Source organism: Pteropus medius, unplaced genomic scaffold, assembly GCF_902729225.1.
Source record: "Pteropus medius unplaced genomic scaffold, Ma_sr-lr_union100, whole genome shotgun sequence".
Taxonomy (NCBI): Eukaryota; Metazoa; Chordata; class Mammalia; order Chiroptera; family Pteropodidae; genus Pteropus; species Pteropus medius.
The window spans coordinates 2732422-2757914 of NW_024354875.1; the positions used below are offsets into that span (position 1 = coordinate 2732422).

General features: G+C 44.8%; 1 protein-coding gene across 2 annotated transcripts in view; it reads left to right on the forward strand.

Moving 5' to 3' along the window:
• Nucleotides 1-25493, forward strand: part of DNER (delta/notch like EGF repeat containing) — a 259893-nt gene that overhangs the window by 164415 nt on the left and 69985 nt on the right. For both annotated transcript variants that reach the window (XM_039855323.1, XM_039855324.1), the window contains exons 6-7: nt 1059-1212; nt 16669-16782. In XM_039855323.1, the coding sequence (XP_039711257.1) occupies nt 1059-1212; nt 16669-16782 (268 nt within the window). The remainder of the gene's footprint in view (nt 1-1058; nt 1213-16668; nt 16783-25493) is intronic.

Consider the following 25493-nt stretch of genomic DNA (forward strand, 5'->3'; position numbering starts at 1 on the left):
GCGCTAACACCGCCTGGAAAAGACTGGAAGGTCTCTCTCTAAGGTTCGGGGCAGGAGGTTGGGGCAGGGCGGAGAGGGAGGGCGGGCGTGCCCAGGAGAGGCTGTGGGCGTTGCTCTGGAATGGTAGAGCTTTGAATACCCACCTGAGGTGTGGGGCTTGGAGAGAGCTAGAAAAGGTGCTTTTGTCTGTTTCATTTTGATTTTTTAAGTAGCGAGTTTGGCTTAAGCCATTCTCCTTGGCCTCCTCTCCTCCCCTCTTCAGGAAAATCTGCAGTAACCATCTATCTACATTGCTTCACACAGGCTTTGAAGCCACAGCTGTGTTTCTTTTAGAGGTGTCACCACCCTCGAGCCAGTGAGGAGAGAGGAGGGAGGCTCCGTTTTATTTGGACTTTACAGCCATCTCAGAAATGAAGCTTCCAATCAAATTCAGACCCCCCTGGGTCTGAGTTATGCTCTTTCGCTAAGATAATCTTAATATAAACCAAAAAAGTTATTTCAACTGCAGTTCTTTTATTGTCCTGTCTACTTAGGTCATCTGAATGGCTGTAGATTAAGGCTAATTTATAGGGCGATTCAGTAAATTCAATGCTCTGGGAGGGTGGTCCGAGGGGGACATTTGATGATGTTTTTGTCACAAACCCTGTCTATGAATTTTAGCTGATTGCAGTGACATCTAATGTAATGGCTGTGTAGCACAATATCTCTGTTTTAGCAAAATTGACATTTCCGTGTCAGGTCAGGAAACTTTTTATTTTTTTTTTCCTGCTTAAAATAAAGTAATCCTTTTCGTTTCTATTTCAGGAAGATGGAAAATGGTTGCAATAAATATGAATGAAGAACCGTAAACATAAGTGTTTGAAAATTAAACTTTTAAAGAAACACGTACGATTTCTTTGAAAGCTATGATTTTAATCAGCTCATGATATAAGTGATATTATTAAAAACAGTGTTGGTATCCTTATCAAAAGAAGCGATGCTTTTGAACTTGGCGTTTCACAGCCAGAGCGCATATTTTAGAGGACTGAAGGAACACGCACCGTCCGTTTGTGTTTTAGGCGACTTTCTCCTGTCACTGTGACGAGCCGTACGTCGGAACTTTCTGTGAAGAGTTCGATGCCTGCCAGAGAAAACCCTGCCAGAACAGCGCGAGCTGCGTGGATGCGAAGGAACAGCAAGATGGGAGCAATTTCACCTGCGTCTGCCTTGCAGGTACGGTCCTCATCACTCACTGCTGTTACGTGTCGCTCTGTAGAACATGTGCTTCTTAACCAAGGACGGTCAAACGATTCTCTGTCCAGCTGTCGGACAAGGCGGCCGCAAGATCCCATCGGTCTGTGCTCTGTGTGATCGGGGACGGAAAAAGGCAGTTCGCGTGGGGACACACATCCTGTCCCTTGGCTGGCTTTCTGACATTCCTGTTTCAGCATCCCGCCATTTTCGTTCTGGGACAGTGTTATTCTTGGTCAGATGGAGGCCTGGATGTTTTAAAAACGATTCTGCAAATATGTACTGAGTGTGCGCTGGTGCCGTGCTGGGTGGTTATGCTAAATAACTTAAGAGAAATCTAGAAGAAACTACACAGGTTGTTATGTAAAGCGGCCTAACCTTCCTGCTTACGTTAATTTCCCTTTGTTTATGTTCGCCAGTCCCTGATGCACCGTGCGCCACAGGGAGGCGAGTCTTTAATATTTCTTGATTAGTACGGGGATTTGGGGATATTACACGAGACTTTCAAACCCTCAGAGCACAGCGGGTCCCTCTCAGAGATTGCAGTGGACAGTGTGCTCACAGGCCTCGTGCTCTGGCAATCATCTCAACTGACTTACTGCTAAGCTGACTCGATTCCTAACCTTCAAGGAGCAGGAATGGCATTTACCAGTGCACATGTTGATACAGCCGTTTTGACGTAGTGTAAAAGCAAACACCAGATTACTCCTTTTTTTTTTATTATCCAAATAATGTGACATCATCTTTCAAAACTGGCATCATCTTTTTTGTTTCCATCTCATCCTTTTGCCCACTTCTGCCCCTGGGTGTGGATTCAGGATGAGATAGCGTTTGGGGGTGGAGAGAGGGATGATGTGAAGTGAGGTTTGGGGGGATTGAAAACTCACTGTAAGAAACAGACTCCACCATGCAGAAGCTGATAAATGAAAAGATGAAAGTTCTTTACTCATCCGTCCCAACTCAAACGTTATCAAATCATAGGGGTAGGTTAATAGTGTAATATATTCTTTCTGGACCGGTTCCTGTGTATTTATGTGTGAGTGAGAGTACTTCTCTTGCAGATCAGACGATTAAATATTTTTCTATGTGTTTTTAAAAAGCCGTTAGAGTACGCATATTGTTCTGGAACTTTCTTTTCTCCAGTAGATTGTAGATGCCCTTCCATGTCAGTGCATCTGGAGCGACCTCATTCATTTGAACAATTAATTTCATAGTGTGTCTCCTAAATTTTATCTCCAGGTGAGACTCCCCTTCAAACCCATATATGGAACCGCCTACCTGGCACCTCCCCCATAACCTTCGTTCTTCCTCACGTTCTAGAACAAACCCTAATCGGAGGTAGAAGAGATTTGGCAAACGTGACCCTGGGACCTGGACTCTTTGCTGGCTAGTTCCTGCCGTTCTCTTGAACAGGTTTCCGGTTTGTCAGTTCCTATTTCCTGTAGGAACAACCCACCTTCCCCCTTCCGGCTCTACCGCGCAATAAACTTTTCGCTGTAGTCAACACACACACACACACACACGTACACACGCACATGTGCACGCGCACACACACACGTTTATTTAGAGTGTTTTTCACATGCCGGCGCTGGCTAAGTGCTTTCCACCGCATGCTGTTAGCCAGAATTCGGTCACTTAGTCCCTAGAGGCTCTCTGCCCAGGAAGAGGTGAACATTCTCATGGTCTGTGCACATGCCGATAACTGTTGCGGCTGGGATTTGAACCCAGGTCCTTCTGCCTGCCTCCAAAGGCCTGTTCTTGACCATCTTCTTATACTCTCTTCCTGTGTATGCAGCCACACTGTGTGCTGAGGACTTTCTTGGTACAAATAAGTGACTCGAGGCTTTCAGCTTTCTCATTTCAAACAGGTCTCTTCTTCAAAGAAGACATATTGGGCAATTTCATCCAAAAAAGGGACCTGGTTGCTCAAAATGAGGAGTTTTATACTTAATTTCATCCCGAATGTCCTTGAAAAACTCATTTTTCATAGGAAAACTACATTTCCTTTGTGAAAGAACATTTACAGGTGAATTAACATCAGCTCATTGTCCTCAAGCTCCAGATATACATATAACGACTTGCAAACAGTGGGAAGTGTGTTTTCCTTTCAAAAAATTTATCCTGCTGGGCTCCCATTACTGCAGGGTGGATCATGAGAGTTACCTTGTTTGATGAATGAATGAATTCAAACCAGGTCCGTGTCCCCAGAGATCAAAAATCCCCAACGACGCCTTTTCACAGAGACACTGTCTTCATACAATGCCCATTTCTCTCGAGAGGGGAGTATTGCTTGGTAAGTGAAGATACTATTTCCAGAAAAAAAGCTTCGGCTTCAGATTTTATAATATTTTGATATTTTGCTTTAATTTCTATGTAAAGTGCCAGTAGAAATAGAATTTTTTGAAGCCTGGGTAATCAAGAGATGTATTATTATGGCAGACTGGGTTTTGAGTGGGCTAAATAACACACTGTCTGCTTCAGTTTTTATTTTGATTTTTAATACAGTTTCTTGGAAGCGAGTGATGATTTTTGAATCGTAAAACACTGATAAACGTCATATACATCTGTATGTAATATAAAATGAATTATAGATTATGGCCAGTTAAATGTCCATTTGGGGGAAGAAGTTTTTATCAAGTCTGATTTTTTTGAAACTTCCTTGCAGTATTTTCAGAAAAAGAAAGTGATTGTCAACAGTGCCATTGCTGCAGGACAGTCTGAGAGGGGCATCGGCTTTGTCAGCAGGGTTTGTCCAGGCCCTTGGCAGCCTCTGTTTTCACCGCTGTGATCAGGGCACATCAGCTCTGAGGTGTCTCTGAGGGGGCAGAAGCAAGGAAGGGTGGCTGGAAGCTACCGAACACTCTGAAGGACGGCACCGTGTTTGGGAACCAGTCACTGCCACTTGGTTTTCATTGGGCCTGGAAGCTTCCTCGAGTGACACTGTTTGGATGAGTAGAACAGGATATGGGCAGCCTGTGAGGATGCATGAACAGGAAATACAGACTGCTCCGAAGACTAGTTTAGTGGCAAAATGAACGTGAGAAACAGAATCAGAAAGTTCTCTTATTTTTTAAAATGACAGCATATTGTTTAAAAGCACAGGACTCTAGAGTCAAAATGCCCAGGTGACAATCGTAAATCCTGCATAATGAGGCCTTACACGTGGGCTATTTTCTGTCACCACAATGTCATGCTTCCTGGTTCACAGTGAGCTTCCTGCTCGTTGCCTAAGTTACATTGTGCCCTAAGTGCCAGAGGCTGGAAACTTGATACCATCTGCGCTGGAGCCTAGAACCCTGCCCGTCTCACCTGACCCAGCCTCTGCGGCCCGCAGTCTGAATTCTGCTTCCTTCCTTACCATTTCTAGCTGGGTTCTTTGGGCAAGTTACACGAACTCTCTGAGCCTGCTTCTTCCACTCCGCAGAGAGATTACAATAACCCTCACCATGGCTGCTTATGAGGACTCACTGAGAATGTAAGCGTGTGGTCTGTTCTGTGGACATGCTTCTCTAGTGCCTACCCCTGCTGCATAGAAGATGCTCAATAAAGACTTGCTGAATGAATGAATGAATGAATGAATAGAATGGGATGGAATTCTGTGCCAGGCAGTGGCTCAATTCCCTTTCCTCTCTTCTCTTTGTCCCTTCTCCTGGGCTTCTCCCTACATATCACACATTGTGTTTTTTTTTTTTGCCTCCCACATCCGGCTGTGACTGGCCTGAGGGCAGTGACTATCACTTTATATTACTCTTTATTTCTCTACTTCCTGTCAGTGCCAAGCCCTGTGCCTTGCACAACTGCAGACTCACAATGAATGATTAAGCTGAAAGTTAGCCTTTGAAACCGGGATTTGTTTTCTAAAACCTTCTCATTTTTGGGGTTATAATTTTTCCCCAAAGGAGCTATTTCTTTTTCTGAAAAGAAAAGCTGTCATACATGTTCGGAGCCACCACTGCCAGAATATTATTAGCACCATACAAAACATTTTTCAACTTTGGAGTACCTTATTGGTCAACTAGATGGAGATTTGAGCCCATTTTTAAAAAAACTCATCATTTCCGAGGCGAGGGGACTGTGGTGGGTGCCGATGTCCCAGCTTTACTGTGTTAAACCCCGAGCGTTGCTCAGGTGGCCTCAAGGTGCCTTGGAGTTGTGAGTTAGAAATGGGTCACCTCCTCCTGGAGACGAATCCTGAGTAGCTTTGCTGGTCCGCACACCCCGCCTCACTTGGCCCAGGAAGTGAGTACATCAGCAGATCACGCATGCGGCTTGGGAAAAGCGGGTTAGACTTAACTCAGAACTCACCCCTGTGCGTGGAGCGTGGGAAGCAGTGGCCACTCCCGAGGCTGGGGGTCTTGACCGAAGTCACGAAGAAACAGGAATTCTGGCCACTTCACTCCGTCCATGTTTGGGTCGGAGTATGTTTTACCAACGTGTGTGTGGTTAGTGCATTTCCTATTAGTTGGGCCCAGGACAGAAGGGCTGGGCATCCCTGACAGGCTATCGGTGTATTTATTGCCCGCGATGCCGCGCACCTCTTCTCCGGACCAGAGAAGGCAGCATTTGGGGACTGGGGGCACGAAACAAAAAGGGGGACAAGACCGGCTGGGCTTTCAATGCAGCTTCTTCTACTTACTGGTTAAGTGACCTCACGTGAGCCTCCTAGCCTTTCTGTCCATGGGTTTCCTCATCTTTGGTTGTTGCGAGGATCGTCCATTCGTTCATCAGTTATTCAGTGAATATCTGTTACGTGCCGGGCACTTTCTAGGTGCTGGGAATACAGCTACGGAAGAGCCACGTCCCTGGGCACAGGGGGGTCGTGCTTTAGTGAGCGGGGGGAACCAACAACGTGCACCTGTGTGTTCTGTGGTGCGTGCGCGTGTGTGCGCGTGTGTGCGTGTTTGCGTGTACGTGTACAGCACGCGGGTGTGTGTCTCGTCAAAGGAGAGGGTCAGGCGGTGCTAGGTGGGGAGATGAGGAGGAATGGGAGCGTGACTGTAGACGGGGTGATCAGGTAAGGCCTCCGCGAAGGGGAAATGCTTGTGTAGAGACCTGGATAAAAAGCGCTGGTGCATAGTGAGGCGATAGCGAACCAGGCAGCGGGGGTGGCACGTGCAAAGGTCCTGAGGCACGCACGTGCTTGGAGTGATTGAAGGGCACCGTGCCTATGAGAACCAGCAACGAGACAACTCTGGGAGGACAGTGGGACCAGGCCACGGAGGAAGGACTCGGACTTTATCCTGAGGTGCAGGAAGTGATTAGAGGGTGTCGACTGGGGTGGGCCGTCTGATTCCACTGTTGAGAAGGATCCCTCGGGAAGCTGGTGAAGAATAAACACACAGGAAGGGGAAGCTGGGAAGCCATCTGAGGGGGCCACTTAGTATCCAGGCAAGAGGTAGGGACAGTTTGAGCCCTGTGGTCCTGGAGATGGTAAGTTTTGGATCTGGGACGTATGCGAAGGTGTTGCTGGTGGCACGTGCTGGTGGGTTGAATGTGAGGCGTGAGTGGAAGTGGGGAGTTGTGGGTGACTCCAAAACTTTTTAAAATAACAGCTTTCTCGAGATGCGATCCACACAACTCCGAAGTGTCTAATTCACACGGTCGCGTAACCACCATCCCCATCAATTTTAGAACATATTCCTCACCCCGCCAGGCAGACCTCCACGCTCGATCCCGAGACCCCTGACCCCGTCATCCCTGATCTGCCCTCTGTCTCTGTAGATGTGCCTATTTTGGACCTTTAAATAAGTTGAAATACGTGATAAGCGGCCTTCTGAGAGTGGCTTCCTTCACTTAGCGTCATGTTTTCGAGGCCCATTCGTGCTGTAGCAGGCATCAGTACTTCCTTCCTTTTTTAGCCCGAATAATATTCCACTGTCTGGACGTACCACACTGTGTGTGAGTCCGTTCATTTGTGGATGGATATTTGGGTGGTTTCCGCCTATCGGCCATTGCGAGGAGTGCTCTGCGAGCCCCGGCCTTCACAGGCTCTTCTTTCTCGCCTCCTCTGGGTCTTATGCTTCCAGCCCGTTCTGCCTTCCTCCCTACTGTCTTCCATACCCTCTCCCAGCCCCTCTCGTCTGCAAGGTTTCGTGGGTCTCGTCTGAACACCAGCCCCTCGAGCAAGCAAGACTCGAGCGAGTTCTCGCTGCTGCTTCCAGATGTTCGCCGCTCTCCTGACTCATCTTCTTCTTCACGGCCACCTGTTGGTCTCTTTCCAATCCGTGATTTTCTGTCCACGCCCTTACACTTTCTTTCTCTTTATGTCATGAAACTGCTTCTCCGAGATCCTAGGTGGTGTCCTCCTGACTCTCCAGGGCTCTTGCTTGGCCCTCATCCTGCTGACGGTTGTCACCTCTGCATTAGCGTTTCTTGCCTGGCTGACGGAAGGCTGTCCGTTCTCCTGAGACCTCTCTAACTCTCCTTCCTCCTTCTGTTCCCCTTCCTATTGTCAGAGCTCCGTCCTACCCCGCCGTCTTCGGCTGCTTTCCTTTGCCTTTGGCAGCCGTCACTCATTCTCAGCCGTCACCTCTAAGTGGATGGCTTCCAGACCCTTCCTTCCAGCCTGGCCTGTCACCTCAGCTCCAGTGCTTTCCCTGGACTTGACACCGATGCACCTGCTCACACCTCACCCTCCTTGTTAGACGCAACCCCGGACCTGCCGCCTCCTCCCCGCTCTGCCTCCCGCATCGTCTTTGGAGCCTGGCTATGTTTTCGACGGGCTCTGGTTTCTCTCAGGGGTGCCATCGCTGCCCTCGTCACCCAGGCCGGAAGCTCGGTCCTCACGATCGATGCCCTCGGCTTATTTTGTCTTTGGATAGTCACCAGGTTTACTTTACCTACGACGATTCCCCCATCTGCCTGTGCTCCCGGCTTCCTTTCCATCACCACGCCCTCATTCAAGCTGTCGTCGGCGGCTGCCTGAGTGATCGTGAGGAGTCTGTCTCCCACGGTCCACGCTGCCTTGCCTTGCTCTCCACGGCAGCACAGCACTCCAGCAGCCCCGGACTGGGCCGCGACGTCAGAGCGCGCGAATGTCAAGCCCGCACCCACTACCCCTTTTCTGTGTGTCTTTGGAGAAATGACGTAATCCCGCTGGGCCTCAGCTTTCCATCTGTAGATTGCGACAGGTGACAGAGTTCCAAGCACCACTATCCAGTGGTCGTCGTGAAGATTAAATAAGCCGATGCATGTGGTGCGTTTAGAAAGGTACCCAGCACGCAGTCAGCACTCAGCAGATGTCAGCTGCTATTATGGTCAAGCCAATAGTTCGAAGCCCAATCCCTCAGCTCCTTCCATGGTCTCCCTCTCTGGTGAGCCGTGTGGAACCACGTGGGACCCTTGGGACGTCCCTTTCTCCTCTGCCAAGACCAAGCGGCCACTCCCTGCCACTTCCCCTGCCTCAGGGCCGGCCTTGCTTGGCTCTCACAGTCTTTTCAAACAAGCCTCATGAAAGGGAAAGAAGAGACACATGAGTTGCTGAGTATGGGGTTTGGAGTCTGCAGTCCTGGGTCTGATCTCCAGCCGGGTCACTCGCCGACTCTCCCTTACAGCATTGACCTTGAAAGAGTTAAAGAGAACACACACGCACGCGCACACACACACACACACACACACATTGTATACGCACGCAAACGCGCACGTGCATACATGCACACACAGACATGTACACACGAGCATACACACACATGCACGCACATGCAAACACTCAGCTGCTGTCGCAGCTGGCGTCGGCCCAGCCTTTTCCCCAGACTGACCGGACTTGAGGCAGGAACTGTTCTGAACTTCCTTCAGATTCCCCGGCTACGGATTCTCACGGACAGAAAATGCTTTCTGAGAGAGTGAATGAATGGCTTCTTTATGGTGTGACTTATTACACAAACTTAGAATTCAACTGATAAGTACCTTTGTTGGTCTCTTAATGTGTCTATCCCAAGGCATAAATTCTTAATTAACTTAATATTTTCTCCTTTCTGATTTCAGTTTCTAAAAGGGAGACATCAGGACCTACTCAATGAAAGGGATTTTCTTAAAATCTCTCCCCCGTTTGTAATTTCCAGAGTGGAAGATGTAAGGGTCATAAATAGTCTGGCCTATGTCAATATCCCAATTTCTAACTTAGATTTAAGGGAAATGGAATGAAAGAGATTCTTTTAGAAATAGCGATGCATGATGCTTATGCAGTCATTAACTACTGTGTAATGGGTACCTACAGTGTCCCTCGCTTTGTGCTCGGAGCTGGGGACAAAAATCACCAACACCTGCTCTTAAAGCAGAGGGGGGTCGATCTGGAAATCATGCAATGACAGGCGCAATAAGGTAGAGGTTTCGACTCATGAAAACAAAAACCGTGTGTTGACAGTGCAATCAGTAAAGGCTTTTTGATGTGATCCAAAATTTGTTTTCACTCTATGATCTTCTTCCTTTGTAATCTGCGTTATATGTGTAATTCTTAAATAAACATATTAATATTTTACTATTAAAACACTGTTTGGTGCTAGTTTTCCAGATTTCCAGCAGTGCTCAGACTTGAGCGTGTACTCTGTCTCAGCATCACCTGGAGGGTGACCTAACACTCAGCTTGCTGGGCCCCACCCACAGCATCTCCGATGCTCTGGGTGAATTTGCATCTGTAGCCAGTTCCCAGGTGATGCTGCTCCTGCTGGTCAGGGGACCACACTTGGAGACCCCTGCTCTGAGCTGCCTGTTAAAAACCGTGAGATCAAACAATACCGGCACATGGCTAGCTAGCAGTGTTAAAATCCGTAAATGATGCATTCGTTATGAGCCAGGCACGGTTCGAACTATCGCGGATTCAAGGTTGCGCTTGGTAGGAACGCTGCTGGTCCTGGGAGCCGATCTCGTTCAGTCATTCCGACCATCTCCGGAGACAGTCGGGTGTTATCATGACTCCTGTTCCACCCACGGAGGAGAGGAAGGTCAAAGTCAACGCTTTGTTGAGCTCACTCAGCTGATCGTTGTGTCACCATCCAGGACCTTTCGCTCCCCAAACCACTGTCGCTTCCACTGTGCCCTTTTCCTGTGTACTTATTAGATGTGGTTCCTTTATTTCTAGCCTTGGGATTCATTGTCCTCGTTCTGCCGAATGGCAGTCTTCTCTCGTGCTTTTACTTCCATTGTCTATTCCCATTTTAATTACATTTTATTAAATACCTTTCGCAGATGGGCCTCCTACATCTTCTTTCCTCTGCCTTTGGTTTTTCAAATCATGTTTGCGTTTGTTCAGAGGTGTTTGTTTTTCCCCTGCCAGCAGATTTTACTATTTTTTTTCTGTGAAAAGTCCTGCCTTCTGACTTTGAAATTGGATGCCTCTGAGGTTGACCGTCTTGATGGCAGCGCAGATTCCTGTTCTTTATTTCTTGCTTCAGTTGCTAATATTAGGCTTCTGTCTCAGCAGCAGTGAGTGGCTGAGGCCCCAGCCCGGCGGCTCAGATCCCCGAGGGCAAGGGCTGGGGGGCTCCCCAGCGGCATCGGCTTTCAGGACAAATCCAGCAGCTTCGCCTCACTGCACAGACCAGGCTATTAAAAAACCAGGAGAGTTAAAAATAGCTTTCACCACAATTCTCACCTCGGCAGCGCTGAGGACAGCTCTCCAAAGAAACAATTCGATTGTGCCTCACGGAGTCAAAGCAGCGGCAGAGGAATATTTTTATTTCGGTGGAAGAATCGTGAAGAAAACACCACACGCACAAACGATTGTGTAGAAGGAGAATCGATTGCCTTGTGTTTTAATAACCTGACTTATTGGGCCAACTTCGCTTATGCCTCATGTCATTTGCCATCGAACTCCAGGAGGTGTTTCTTCGTTTGGAGGGTACGCGCAGTAGAGATACTGGCTTGGGGGTGCTGACGGGGTGCACGGGATGTTTGTTACATGGCTGGCGATCAGAAGACACCACCAGGATGATGTTTTCTCGAGGTCATTCTGATGTTTGCAGGGGACTTAGCTAGTTTTCTCTCTCCCTACACCGATAAAGTTTCAATTGTGTTTTATACTTAAATACAAAACCGTATAAAATTAAACGGATTGATAGTTTGATGCATTTCCATAGCGGCGGCTCGTCACCCCTCCCATCTGCCAGCCCGCACTCACCAGCGCGTACACTTATGCCATCTAAGGTCGTCTCTTGGGGACCAGGTTGCTTAAAAGCACCAAGCCTCAGTTTCCACCTTCCTCATTAGTCCCATGTGTCCTTGAAAGTCATTCTTACTGTATATCCAGGGGCGCAGACTTCTCTCATATCTTCTTTGTTTACTAGAATGTTCTCCAAAGAAACGTTAAGACCTCTGTGACTCCTCAGAAGGAGAGATCAACGTTTCCAATTGTCATCTATTTTTGAACTAATTATTTTACTTATTCATTGAATATCACAATTATAAATTCCTCCGTAATTACAGTTTGAGAGTCAAAGACTTTATTTGAAAATGGCCTTTACCTTGCTGGAGGTTCGGACTATGCCTGAGGATTCAGATCTTTAAAAAATGTTCTGAAACGCTGTTTTTCTGCTTTGTAAAGGATCGGATTCTGCTGCAGAGAAGGCGAGAGGCACTGGGACAAAACAAGGCTTTTTATGATGAAGGGCCCAGGTCTTATCGACTTTAGCGTTCTCAAGGACATTTTGAGCTGCATAATTATATCGTAGGGGACTGTCCTGTGTGTCATAGGATGTTTCGCGGTGTCCCTGGCCTCTCTACCCACGAGATACTGGTAGCGTCCCTGTAGATGTGACAGTAACGTTTCTCTAGGCATTGCCAAATGCTCTCCGAGGAAGGAAAAACACCCCGGTGGAGAACCACAGACCTAAGGAGTTCCTCCCGGAGAGGGGCCGTTGCAGGGGAAGAGAGTCCTGTTTCAGATTCGTCGATGCGCCCTGTTGCCCGCACCCTGTGCTGAACGCTGGTCGGAGAAGCAAGACCGAAGCTGAGAAGCGGGGGAACGTGCACAGCCCACTGCAGATCGCATGGCGACTTCAGAAAACACGTTTCTGAGGCGACCGTTTTTTATTTTCATGGCCAGCACGTTTTGCCCAGGCCGCCCTGAGTATTTGCACTCAGGGAGAGGCCCACACACCACTTGGAAGATGTAGCTGATTTTAGGGAAGAGCTTTAAGCAAGTCGATTCATTTCTTCGACAAATATCTGTGCCAGGAGATGTTTAAATGTTGAATCAGCAATTAACAACATAGATAAAAGTCCTGGTTCTTAGGGAGTTTATGTTCCCAAAAGGGAACCAATAAAGAAAATCATTTCAGGTAATGATAAGTGCCATGTGATGGAGCATGAAGGGGACAAAGCACTGCTCCAGTGGGGTCACCTTCAAGGCGGGGAGGTAACAAGTATGCGTGTGTCTGTTGTCGAGTGGCGATAAGGGCCGAGGTGAGGAATGGAGGCGGGCGAGACGGCTGTGGGCTGAGCAGGTGATTTCTGAGCAAAGACTTGAGTGATGGGCGGGGGCATCCGTGGAAGCATACCGAGTCAGGGTGAGGGTGGGGTTCTAGGGGTGACGTTTTTCATGTCCTAGAGTGGCTCCTAAACACAGGGAAGACGATCTGAAATTATCTTTTGTGTTCGTTCCCTTATAAGAATTAAACTTCTAAATCATAGCGATTCTCCATCGTTGTTAGGCATCTTGATATGTACTGGTTTAGCCTTGTCTCTCACTCACATGTCAATAGCTCCCTCCCCTCCCGACGAGAACTGAAATTCATCAGTTGAAAATCAGCTACTAAACATTTTGATTGGAATCATAGGTCTGATTCTTCCAGAACACGCTGAATGACCACCACACGTTGCCTCTCCTACCCACTGTGTTGACGCGATCATTAATTTATTTGTACACCTCCTACCAGGTCCTTTGTGTGTCTGGCACCGTTTTGGTCGGACGAGGAAATATTTATTATTCGCGAGGAGTGTGGTTACTCTATTTGCTGGGGGAAGAGACTAACTTTCAACGGGATGGCAGAAAGGACCCAGGCAAAGCTTTAATGGTCTTTTGTTTCCATTTATATTCCTACCGATCACTCCTCGGTTATAACATCAGTGAAAAAACAAGACACAGGCAGGATGATATGTGTCAGCCTTAGGTATTCAATTCAGAGCGTTACACATAGATCACCATCAATACCTGTCTGAGAGCCGCAGGTAAGACACTGGTCCCTGAGGGTCCAGGCAGTGACCCACGTGTGTGTAAGAGCCTCTTGAACCAGCCTCAGGCAGTTGGGGTCCTCGCCCTCTGCCTCTCTCTTCTCGCTGCTGGCCTCGGCCGTCTGGTTGGGAGAAATGCATCCACAGAAGCACTCCTGGAACTTCCAGCCAGCAACGCCCTTGAGGGCGACAGTAACACCTGGCCCGGCGTGGTCAGGCCTCAGGTCTTGAAGTACAGCTCAGCGGATTCACAGGCTGGTTATTGCCAGTAGCCGATAACCGGCCGCATGCAGCTGAGGATGCTCAGGTGTCCCTTAACCCGCCGGCCCAGCCCGGCCTCCCTGCCTCCTCCATCTCTCCCCCACTGCTCTGCTGGCGATTTTCATCTCCAGTTATCCTGACCCCGTAGGCGTGCCAATTTGCGGATACTACTTTACCGGTCTAGCCAACTGCATTTCGTCTTTTTATGGGTAGTTTTGTGTTTCCCATGTTTTCAAAATCTTTAAAGCTCAGGAACAAAAGCAATGATACAGTGACCGTGCCTTGAGTGGTGTTCCTTACTGTTGGGGGGACTGTTGGCCTTTGAGTGAGACAACTCTGTTACAGTGAGCCGTCGCAGGCCGTGAAGGCCAAAGGGACCCTGAAACCACGAGGACAATCCAAACGCCCTGCGCACCACGAATGTGGATGAGCTTCTCAGGTGGAAATCTTACTAAACTTCCCTACGGTATTGGAGCATGTGACAGTATTTAGGATTCATCTCGCTTATAAGTTTAAACTATTAGATTTATGAGATAGGAACAAATTAAGTTCGTGGGAAGATTTGTGTATTATCAGATGACTCTGGTTCTTCAGGAGAAATTGTCGATGTTAATAAATATAGTTTAAACTGTTCAAGTTTGTAAATGGGACCAAACATGAAGTAAAGAGGCCATTTTCAGTGATCTTTTAAAAATCCGCTTTAAGTCAAGGATTCATATTGACGTCTTTACAGATGAAAAATATGAAAATACAAGGGGACTAGATGAAATTAAATGGACAAAACGTTAGGAATTGTTGAAGCTAGGTGATGGATATGTGATAGTTACACGCTAGTCTCTCTAATTTAAATACGTTTTCTATTCCCAAAGAAAAAGTTCAAAGAAAATGTTAAAATTTTCTCCAAGGAACTTTGAAGTTCATGGAGCCTTGCTTTCTTCTCACATTCTTTCTGTCTGGTAGGGACACTCACCTGTTACAGATGGTATCCAATCGGCTCCTGTTTTTCATGGTTTTGCGCGATTCCGTGGTCACAGTTCTAAAGTCTTTCTAATGACAGGATTCATGATGCTTAATCCTTTAAACGATGCTCTCTAATTGGTTATCTTTTTCATAAATGTACTTTTCTAGCCATATCACAGAACGTTTGAAAGCAGGTTTTAAAAAGAATAGATATTCTTGGCACCTCCAGCCCAAGCATAACCACATAGGCTGGAGCCGATCTTTGAACATTTGTGGCATTTACTTTATATCTATCTCTGTGTTTGTCTACATTTTTTCTTATCTGTTATTTTCTGTTATCTTTCCTCCATGGAAAATGCATGCTTATTGATGATGCAATGCGTATTACCTTAGGCATAATATTATACGTAAGGATGTAGGCTCATGGGTTTAACTCTTTGCGTGGGTTTGACCGCCTGTGTGATTTTGTGGAAATTGCTTACCCTTTCTAATTCTCAGTTTTCCTCATTTGTAAAATGGGTATGATTTTAATAGTAATGACCTCACAGGGTTGCAGTGAGGATGAACTAATGTTTAGGAGGAAAAGTAAGTGCTCTATGACAAATACTAGCTATTTCTTTTTAGCCAAAAAGTAATTTGTAACACTTCCCTTAAAAACAATTCGCTCTCTCTCATTCTGAAGTTAGAGCTTTCATTTCAAAATATATTTTTTAATGTAATATCATATCAAAATATTTTGTTCTGGAATTTTGAAATAGCTTTTTATCTTGGTGTTTGGGTTTTTAGTTCACGATTGTTTGACTCCTCTTTTCATACCTGCCGATTAGCTGGAACCTCCTAGACTGTTTTCAAGTACGTAAGAAAGAGCAGGATTGTGAACAAGTGCCTCCACCTTCACAACCTATAATTTAGACTAGTGTGGCAGGTAATTGAAGCTCAGGCAAATCATCTCTCTTGTAATATCATCGATTTATTTTTGCAAATATCAAACTCTAGTGCTAATGACAGTCTTTCAAACTAATAATTCAGAGAGACAAGTTTTTATGTACATCCCAGAAAGATGTAAAATGTTCCAGTATGATTATAATTGTGTAGGAAATACCTGTGCATAGCAATTTGTTATGAATTATCTCCAAAGTATTAATAGTTCTGTCACTCAAATAAGAAAACTAAGGGCAACTTTTTTCTCTATATATTTTACATCTTGTATTTTCCAAATTTTATTTCCTCACCATTTTTCACTTTAAAATGAAAAACATGCTGGTATGTTTTTTTTAAAACTTGTCTTTCTGGAGGGCTTTGTTTTCAAAGTTAGGAAAAAATTTGGAACGTATATAAGCTTTTTTGACTATGCAGGTATTCCAATAGCTGTACGTCCTTATTTTGTCGCCACGCGTGTGTGGTTATATAACTTTCCAACTGGAGGCTGGCTTCCCAGAGTTACTGAGTTGGACTTGCGATTCAAATAAGAATTAACAGATTCATGTGCTTAGCATGATATGTGCCTCAGTCTCTTTCTCTTTAAAATCAGAGGATACAGTATGGAATGAACACAGAAAGTTCTAGCTCTCAAATATTACAAATTAAAAAGTCTTAATACCGAGAAATTTTCCTAGTGCCTTTTTTTTTTTTTTTAATAGGCTTTGGGATGACCCAGGGGAAGTGGCCATGATCTTCACTGGACCAAGCAGAATGCTGTAGATTCTGTTTTGACTTATGTCAGAAGGAAGCTATGAACAGGGGCTGGTATACAGTCTCAGCTTTTGAAGATTCTGGCTCACATCTCAAAATAAAACACAGAGCTAATGACGAAGAAAAGTCTGTCTTTGCAATAAAGATTTTTGCAAAGTGAATGATTTTTGAACCGTTACTCTTACTTGCCATGATGGCTTCAAGTCACAAAACTAAGTTAGATAAAGCATTGGTGGGAGATGTGAGCTCAGGGCTGCTGCCTGTGTTGGGGGCACTAGCTGACTCCATTGGTTTGTGGGATGGTTCACGGTAGTTTTGGAATAACATATTTTATAAAATGTCTCACTTGTTTTTATTCAGGTTACACCGGAGAGCTTTGCCAATCCAAGATTGATTATTGTATCCTAGACTCATGCAGAAACGGAGCAACGTGCATATCTAATCTCAGTGGATTCACCTGCCAGTGTCCTGAAGGTAAATATGATCACCCCAGGAAATATTTCATTTTCCATTTTAAATCCTAAACTAACTTGGTCAGTTTTATATTTTAAGTATCTGAAAAACACTATACAAGGGAACCTCCTATTTTGTTCCATTTATAAAACAAAGGGTAAGATGGTTCTTTTTTTTTTTTTTGCTCTGTGCTAGGATGGCTTGAAAATTATGTTTGAATATTAGACATAATCTAAGAAATTCTGTGATTTTTTTATTCATGTATCGAAAATGAATATAGTAAAATGAAATTTATTTCTAATAGTGAATTTCACTTAGATTCTTATTGTTAAATTATTTGGTGTTTGATACCAGTTTACATAAAAAAAATTTCAGCCTAAAGTTTTCCCGCTTTTGGTTTTAAATCGACGTGGTAACATCTCAGAAACTTCACGTCACCTGGAAAGCCATATCTTTAGAGCTACTTTTATTTGTAAAAATAGTTTTATCCAAAGAAGCAGATGGATAATCACAGCTATTGAGCTGGTGTTCAGGGAATGATTTTGTACTCGGAGGAACTTTCATTTTATTTCTGCTTTGGAGGGATGTCGTAGAAGGAATTACTTTACACCTTTGATGTTGCAAGAATATCATGGTATTAGATTTTTTTTTTCCCTTAAAAGCAGCATGCAAGCTCCTGATCCACAGAAGTGACAATGGCAACTACATAGAATAGAATGACATTCTCTGCAGATTCAGTGTAGCGTGTGAGTGCGGAAGGAAGCGTCTCTGTATGCAAAATGTCTCCAAGATGCCCCTGGCTGTGAGGCCAGAGGACAGTGGTGCCGGATGGGTGTTGACAAAAGGCCACTCACCACCCAGGTAACCGAGGGCTCAGGGTTGCCAGGGCCAGTGCCTGCTGTGGGCACTGCCTCATAGTCTTTAATATTTTGAAGACCTGAACATCAGCTGAAGGAGCGAATCCTATCCTTGGGTCCTGCCCACCTGGGCAGGAGTGGCAGGTGATTTACTGCTTCCTTCCCAGGGCCATTCTGAGATCGAATGGGATTTTTGTGAAAGGACTTAGGAAACTCCCTAGTGCTCTATTACCTTTGCTTGGATTGCTCCCCGAAAGTAGCTCAATAAACATTAGCTGCTTTATCGTTATTGTTTTCCTAATAATGATTGCTATTAAACCATTGATTAATTTTAATGGGCTTTTAAAATTTTCATTCTAGAGGAGTATAGATTGGGGAGAGATGAGGGTGGGAATAAGGAGAGAAGTTTGGGGACCATCGCAAAAATCCAGGACATACATGTTGCCAGCTAGGAAGAGAAGGGTGGAGTTTGAGAAAGAGAGAGCTCGTGGGTTTGAGGGAACTTGGGAGGTAAAACGGAGGGGGTTGGGAGACAGATAGATGAGCTATGGAGGGCGAGGCAGAGTGAGTGAGGTGGCAAGTTCGTGGCTCCTGTCACTTTATTGTTGGTTGAGCTATTCATGGACAGAAAGAAGGGTGGACGAGCAGTCTTCTCCTTGGACATGTTGAGTCTGAGGAGCCCGCGTGACAGTCAAGTGGAGATGTCAAGTGGGCATTTGCTCTGTGAGGCCGGAAGTGGGAGGAAAGGTCTCTGCCGAGTGAAAACAGACGCGTTAGTTTGCAGCTCGTAGTTTAAACCCGAGCGTCGATGGCATTGCCTAGGGCTCCTCTTCTTCATCTAATGGCTTGTCGGTTCTTCCACGCCGTCTAGAGGAAGCCTAGAGAAAAGGCGATGATCTAGAATTGAGGGGTTGAAGACTTCTGTTCAGAGGGTCACCTTCACTGGGAAGGGACCAGGCAAAGGAGGCTTGGTGACAGTTCTGAAGGATTCATTGCAATGTTTTGAAGCTTCTTAGCAGGAGCACATCACTGGTGACCAGTATTTTTAAAGCAGCTCTTTCCACTGGCCTTTTTTTTTTTTTCCGGTTGGTGGTTGTGGAAACTATTTATAGAGCACTTTGCACTTTAAAAAGAGCCCGTGTCTCCAGGATCCTTCTCGGGTCAGTCACACTGTGAAAACACATTTGAAAAGGGTCTCAAGTTCGCAAAAACGTTCTGGAGTTCTGAGCCAGCACTTAACCCTCCCTGCTGTCTTTTCTTTCTTTTTTCTTCTGCCGTGACTAACGTTTTGGCATGTTTGCTTTATGTGTGTGTATGTCCGTAAAAAGTTTGGTTTTTTTCTTTGCAAAATCATTTCAAAGTAAATTGCAGACATCATGACACGTCATCCCTAAATAAATCAGTTTGTGCTTTTTGAGAATAAGGGCATTCTTCTTGAGAGCTACGAGACCTAAGAAAATTATTATTTCCTAATATTATTTACCATCTGCCCCTTTTAAAATTTATTCTGTTGTTTGTGTCGATCCTGTCTTTCCTGCTTCCTCGTGTCATCCTTTGAAGGCAGGAAATATATTTTATGCATCTTCTCTCTCTTACCGGCTCCCAATAACCTACCCAGGGAGCGTGTAGCTCCATATTTTATGTTAGGAGGAGGTGAATAAATACTTGTTAAATAAATTAATTATGAGTCAGCGCTTAGCTCTCACTTGCTATGTCTACCAATTCATTCTATCTGTACCGCAGTCCCCTGGAGCAGATACTGATAGTCTTTCCATTTCACAGATTGGGAAACTGAGGCACAGCAGGACCCAGTAACTTGCCCAACATCACATAGCTAGAAATTTAAACCCAGGCAACTCAGCACTAGCATTTTTAACTATTGCCTGATACCATCTCTAAAGATCTTCTTTAAAATAAATTCTGTTTTTATTTATTATTAAAGATTATCTTTGTAACCATAGTCATGAGTAGAATAAATGCAAAGTTTGTTGGGTTCTAACATTTCTCCAGGTTCCTGATAAAAATGTGTACGTCTAGAAAAAGATAGAAAAAGTTTTATCCTGTTTTTTTTTTTTTTTTTTTTGTAAGTCCAGTGAAATCCCTTTTACAACAATTCCTCCTGGTCCGGAAAGCTGTAAACATCGGGTTTTCCCTCCGGATAGTATTCTCAACACTGCACAGTCACATCCTCGCTCTTTCCCACCGTTGTCACGTCCGTCCTGTTTCCTCCGAGGGTCTGCATTCCTCGAAGAATTTTGTTAACTGCCCTTGCACTACAGTTATGAAGGCGAGTATTGCACGCAGGCAGGGGACTCGTTTCTTTCAGGTCCTTGCAGGTTGCATTCCTTCCTGAGGAACTGTCTTTGACTCCTGTTTTTTGTTTGTTTGTTTGTTTTGTTGTTGTTGTTTTGTATCTTCCCGAAGTTCAAAGTCAGGAAGGCCTGAGAGACAGCTCGTGCAGTAATTGTCGTCTGCTCTCTCCTTCTGGAAGGCGTCCGTTCTTCTGAGACACATCTTTATCCTTCATCGATGGCTTCTGTCTTTTCTTTGAATTTCTGCTTAACTTCCACTAGGTCCATGTTTGAAAAGCGGAGTTTTAGATTCTGGTTACGGTGGGGATGATAAGACACAAAAATAAAAGTGTCACGAGCGTTTTCTTAAATTTACCGTAATGGATGATAACGACAAGAAACGTAATTGAAAAGTAATTAAAAGCTGGTTTTATTGCCTATGTATTTATTCTTTACGCTGATTATTGTCTTTGTGTTTAGTTTATAACTTTGAGATCCTTAAAATTTTAAAGGCATTTTAATTCTGGAGATGTCTCTATATACTTACCACCCCTGCCTATTATACTTAAATATGTACATATAAATCCATGAATATATTTAAATACATAGATAAATAAAATCTGAATATTACTGATCATATTGCTCGGATCTTTGCTTCAGCACCTCAATTTTTATCTCCCCCGCTCAACCTGGGAATTTTAAATAGAATATCCTTTAAGTTAATAAAGACTAGAAAGAAACCAGTAGAGATTAAAACATTCGGCAGGAAGCCACATTTGTCATTTCTGCATGCGTGACCATTCACAGCATGCAGGGCGCATGTCACATAATCTGACCGCCTTCTTGAAATCTACCTGCTCTATGAGGCACGTGATGACTGGAGACCAAAGTGAGAATATGAGGCGTCATGCTACACTTCTCCAATGTATTTTAGAAACAATGTAAAGACATTTTCTAGCGCTATACCTTCTGTTAGGATTGTAGATCCATAGGATTTTGTGACGTGCTCTTGCACTACAGTTACGAAGGCGAGTATTGCACGCAGGTAGGGGACTCGTTCCTTCCAGTCCTTTAACTGTTATAATGCCGTCGGATTTTACTATCAGACACTGTGGATCTTATAACTTGGAAACCCCATTTTCAAATGCGGAGAGCGGGTGTCCTTCTCCGGCCCGGATGTCCGGTGGGCCTGATTCTGGTTCTCACGACGTGGAAGGAGAGTTGGAGTGGTGACAGATGTGGCTTTTCAGGGTCACACTGCTTGGGCTTGAAGACGGGACCCACCATTTGGACAGCTCTTTGCTTCTCTGAGGCTCATTTTTCTCATTTAGAAAATGAGGGTGACACTGTTACCCTTTGCAGGTTGACGTGAAGAACAGTGCTTAGCTCTTTCCTTGGCAAAGAGTAAGTGCTGAGTAAATATTAGCTGTGATGATGATGATGACGACGACGAAGAATTAGTCACATCGCCTTGGGCGCGTCATTCGATTTTTCTCTCTTTCAGCCATTGTAAAATGGTGAGAGTGGACTATTACTTTTAAGGGACCCTATTCCTAAAAGTCTTCAATTCAAATATATCAGTTTAAGAGCCCCTTGCTGAGTCAATAAATCCATCTTGTTTATTCAAGTAATGTTTATAGAGAAAAGTTTCAAAACCTCTAAGTGACTCTAAGTAAGGCATGCGTCAGGCCAAAGGCGCTGTAGGTTAAATCTCATTGCGACATGCTCCAAGGTTTATCCAAACAGTTTTTGTTTTTCTACATTTTATAGCCTTGAGGAACTTGGCCATATAAATCCTTTCGTTGAACTCAAATGTCAGTGGTAATACTTTTCATCTTAAAGGGATTTACAGGCATTAGTCACACATGTCATAAAAATTATCTCTGAGATTAATGTGTATTGTTCAGAAACTGAGCATGTTATCCAATAAGGATTTAGGAGTTAGACGGTTCTAAAATTTGGTTGTTTTTCCCCCCGGTATCCTGACACGTATGATTTGGGTGAAAGCCCTCCTTAGGACCATATACAACTGCATGTATTTATATAGGAAACATGTAACAGATCCTCATAAAATTACCAAGTGTGAATAAAATACTATTCTTATTCTTTTGAAATTTGGCATTATCCCCAAATCACCACTTCATTTAGGAATTATAGCGGCCGAGTCCTTGGCATTCCAAGTGCCGCATGGTTTCACCTTCAGGAAACAAAGTAGCATATTAAGACTTATTAAGTGTGAGTAAAATTGTATTTCTATGTTTGGTACATGCTGATTAATTTTTATTTACAGCTGAGTCTATATTTCTTTTTCATTCTTTTTTTTTAAAATTTTATTCCTTTTCACATAGCACAGTTTCTCTGAGATTGTTTGAATAAAAATACCGCAAAGAGCTCTCTTCGCCTGCTTCTCCCATTAGCAGTGGGGACCGGCTGCTCTCACTTTTGGTGAATGACGGGGTCCCGACCCCCCACTTCCTGCTCTTCCCCACTTCCAGCTCTTGCCCGGTTTAGCGCTGGTGGACGGCAGTTGAAAGTTACAGCTTGATGAATGAATGGAGAAATAAATAATGATATTTTGATGCCTTTCTTTTTAAAAAGAGGTAGGATATAACCGGCGAGTAGACACAAATTCTGATTTCTTAAATATGTGTCCAGATCTGCACATGAAAATTATTTGGCATTCTTAAAACCTTTTAGCTTTAACTGTTCATGCGTACGTCTAGCACGTCACCTCTCGTTTCTCTTTCGGCTCATAGCAATCACGACAGTGTTGGGGTAACAGTACCATCAGCCACCACACCTGCTGTTTGTTGAGTGCCTGCTACGGGCTGAGCACGGTGTTCGACATGTGAACTTACCCTTCAGCCTACCTTAGCAGTTCCGGTAGACTGCTGCTGGAGTTTAAGTCTGTGTTCGATGACTTCGAATGAGCAAACTTAACTTCTCTATGCCTGGTTTCCCACTTCCGTAGAGTGAGGGTCGGATGAGGACCCACCTAATGAGGTTGTTGTGAGGATTACGTGAGTTTATAGAGCATAGAACCGTGCCTAACACAGAGTAAGTGATTAATATAACTGTCATGACTTAATCCCCACAACAACTGTACAGGGTCGATCCTGAGGCTCTACAGTCCCGGCAGACTCAGGATATAAGTCCAGGTTTGTCTGATCCTGGAGCTTGTGTTCTCTCTGCTGCACCAGGCACCTTCTCTGGTCAAGGTCTACCTTGTGTGACAGCTGGTCGGCTGTGTGCCTACCCTTCCTCATGGGGCTCTAGGCTTGTTGAGGGTAGCGATGTTAAACCTTTGTTTACGCCTTAGTGCATCTCGCACTAACTAGCTATGAGCCATTCATTGAGTGCATGAATGAGTAAATATGTCAAAACTATTGCAACAGTGTTATTTCATATGGGAGGAAACTGTAGCCAAGATGGATCAACCAGTGTTCACTGATGTGCGCAGGTGACTCACTGGTTAGTCGCTGTGAACTTAGTAATGACAGCGGTGAGGTGTCACGCCCCGTCTGGTGGCTTTCAGGACCCCATTCATGCATAGTTTAGGAGTCGTCCAGAACCTTGGGCAGAGTTCAGAGAAGAATTCGGGGGTCCTCTTCTCCAGCTCTCTTCTTTCCCAGGACCCGCCCTCCCTCCTCCTGGTGTGTCTGCCGCTCTCCTTCCCAGGATTCCTTTGGACAGAAAGAGCAGGTTTAATGCTGGCATCTTGGCCTCCCTGTGCCATACCTGAGGCTGCCTGTGGGGCGGAGCTCCCCAAACATGAAATTCACCCCATGCTGGCTTCTGCCTCCGTGTTTTGACTTCCCCTTCAAAATCTGCCTGCTTTGGTTCACTTTCCAGAGACCTGAGGTCATTTTTTGTTTGATTTTGGTCTGGAATTTTCACATGTTATTTGTGGAACTGTCTGTTGGTTAAAAGCTTAATCCTCCATACCAGGAACAGAATGCCCACACGATTGTTCTTAAAAGCAACAAAGATCTTTTATAATAGAAGTACAAATGTCCTAGAAGTAAGCATAATTTTTGTTTATTCCTGAAGCAGAATTTGTCTCCTTGTACTTAGCCTTCTTTAGACCACAACTGGAGGCAGCTAGAGTGAAATTTTTGTCTATCTTGGACCAAAATACCTTGTGATACGGTCCTGGGTCTCATGCTGAGCTGTTCAGATCTAGGCTCTGACTCCTATAAGCATCTTAAGGTAGGATTCACAGATACCCAGGCTCAGGAAAAAAGGAACAAACATAAAGCTGTGACGGTAAAGGAATGCTTGTTAATTACTCTATCACATTCTCGTTTTGGTTAAACAAACCTTTCTTTGATACTATTTTTCCAACCTATTTCTCATCTCATGTGACCTAATGTCATATCGATAAAAGGCAGCTGAAGATGGATTTTGATGCTACTCCTTACTCAGTACAGCCCATTTTTTGAGGCATTTTCCTACTGCCCTTTTCAATTGTCCCAATTATATTGGATTGTCATTTATATGAAGACTTTGTCATTTTAGAGTCCCTTCTCCACTTTCAGCTCCCAAAGGGTCTACACGTAGCAGTACTGTGAAGCAGGGCATCACATGGAGTGATCCACTCACCACTGTCTACTATCACTGCATGTGACCATGACTCTCTTTTCTGTTACATTTTACAGCCCAGGACTTTAAATAGCACTTTGAATAATTTTTTTAAAAATCATTTCCCCCTGGTCATCAAAGGAATCTATGCTCAGATGAGCTTAAAGAAAAAAAATACCTATAATGCCATCCCCTAGAGAGATCACTTTAAATTATAGGCAAACATCTTTGAAGTCTTTTTTTTTTTTAAAGCACTTTAAAAAAAACTAAAATTGGATCTTACTGTACATTCTCTTTGTAATGAGCTTCTTAAATGGAACAGTGCGTTCCAATTATTCTCACGTATCGTTAATTATTTTTCTAAGGAATTGTTATTAATGGCTGCATGTTGTTCCATCATCCAAATGTGGCACCAGGCAGTTAATAAAAGACTTAATCATTCATGTACCATTTATTGATTACCTGCCTGTGGCCGTGACTGTGCTTATCAGCAGAGATCCAGGAATGAACACAGCAGATGTGGCTCTGGCCTCAGGGGTCTTATGGAATAGGAGGTGAGGGACACTGTAGATGCCCTGATCAGAAATAATGACAGGGCTTTGCTGGAGTGGTCGGGTGGTGGAGAAGAGGGTCCCCTCCTCACCCAGACTGGGGGATGGAAGGAAAGTCAGGAAGTGTTCCAAGGGAAGTGACATTTCATCACTTCCGGGAGGAGAAGCAGCACCGAGATGAGTAAGTTGGGGCTGTGGGCAGAGAACAGAGTCTCCCAGGAGGAATCAGCAGCCTGCGTGATGGCAAGAGACAGGGTTTTGTCCCTTCGAGGAACACACGCAGTTCAGCAGAGCCGTCATGCAGAGTGTGATGGAGGCAAAGTACAAGCAGAGGTGTGAGTCGGGAGCCCACTCTGGCAGGCCTTTAAACACCACGACAAGGCGGTTGGGCTTCACGCAAGAGTGTGGGAGGGGCCACCATGAATAGTCGTAGTGGGGAGGGGCAGAATTTT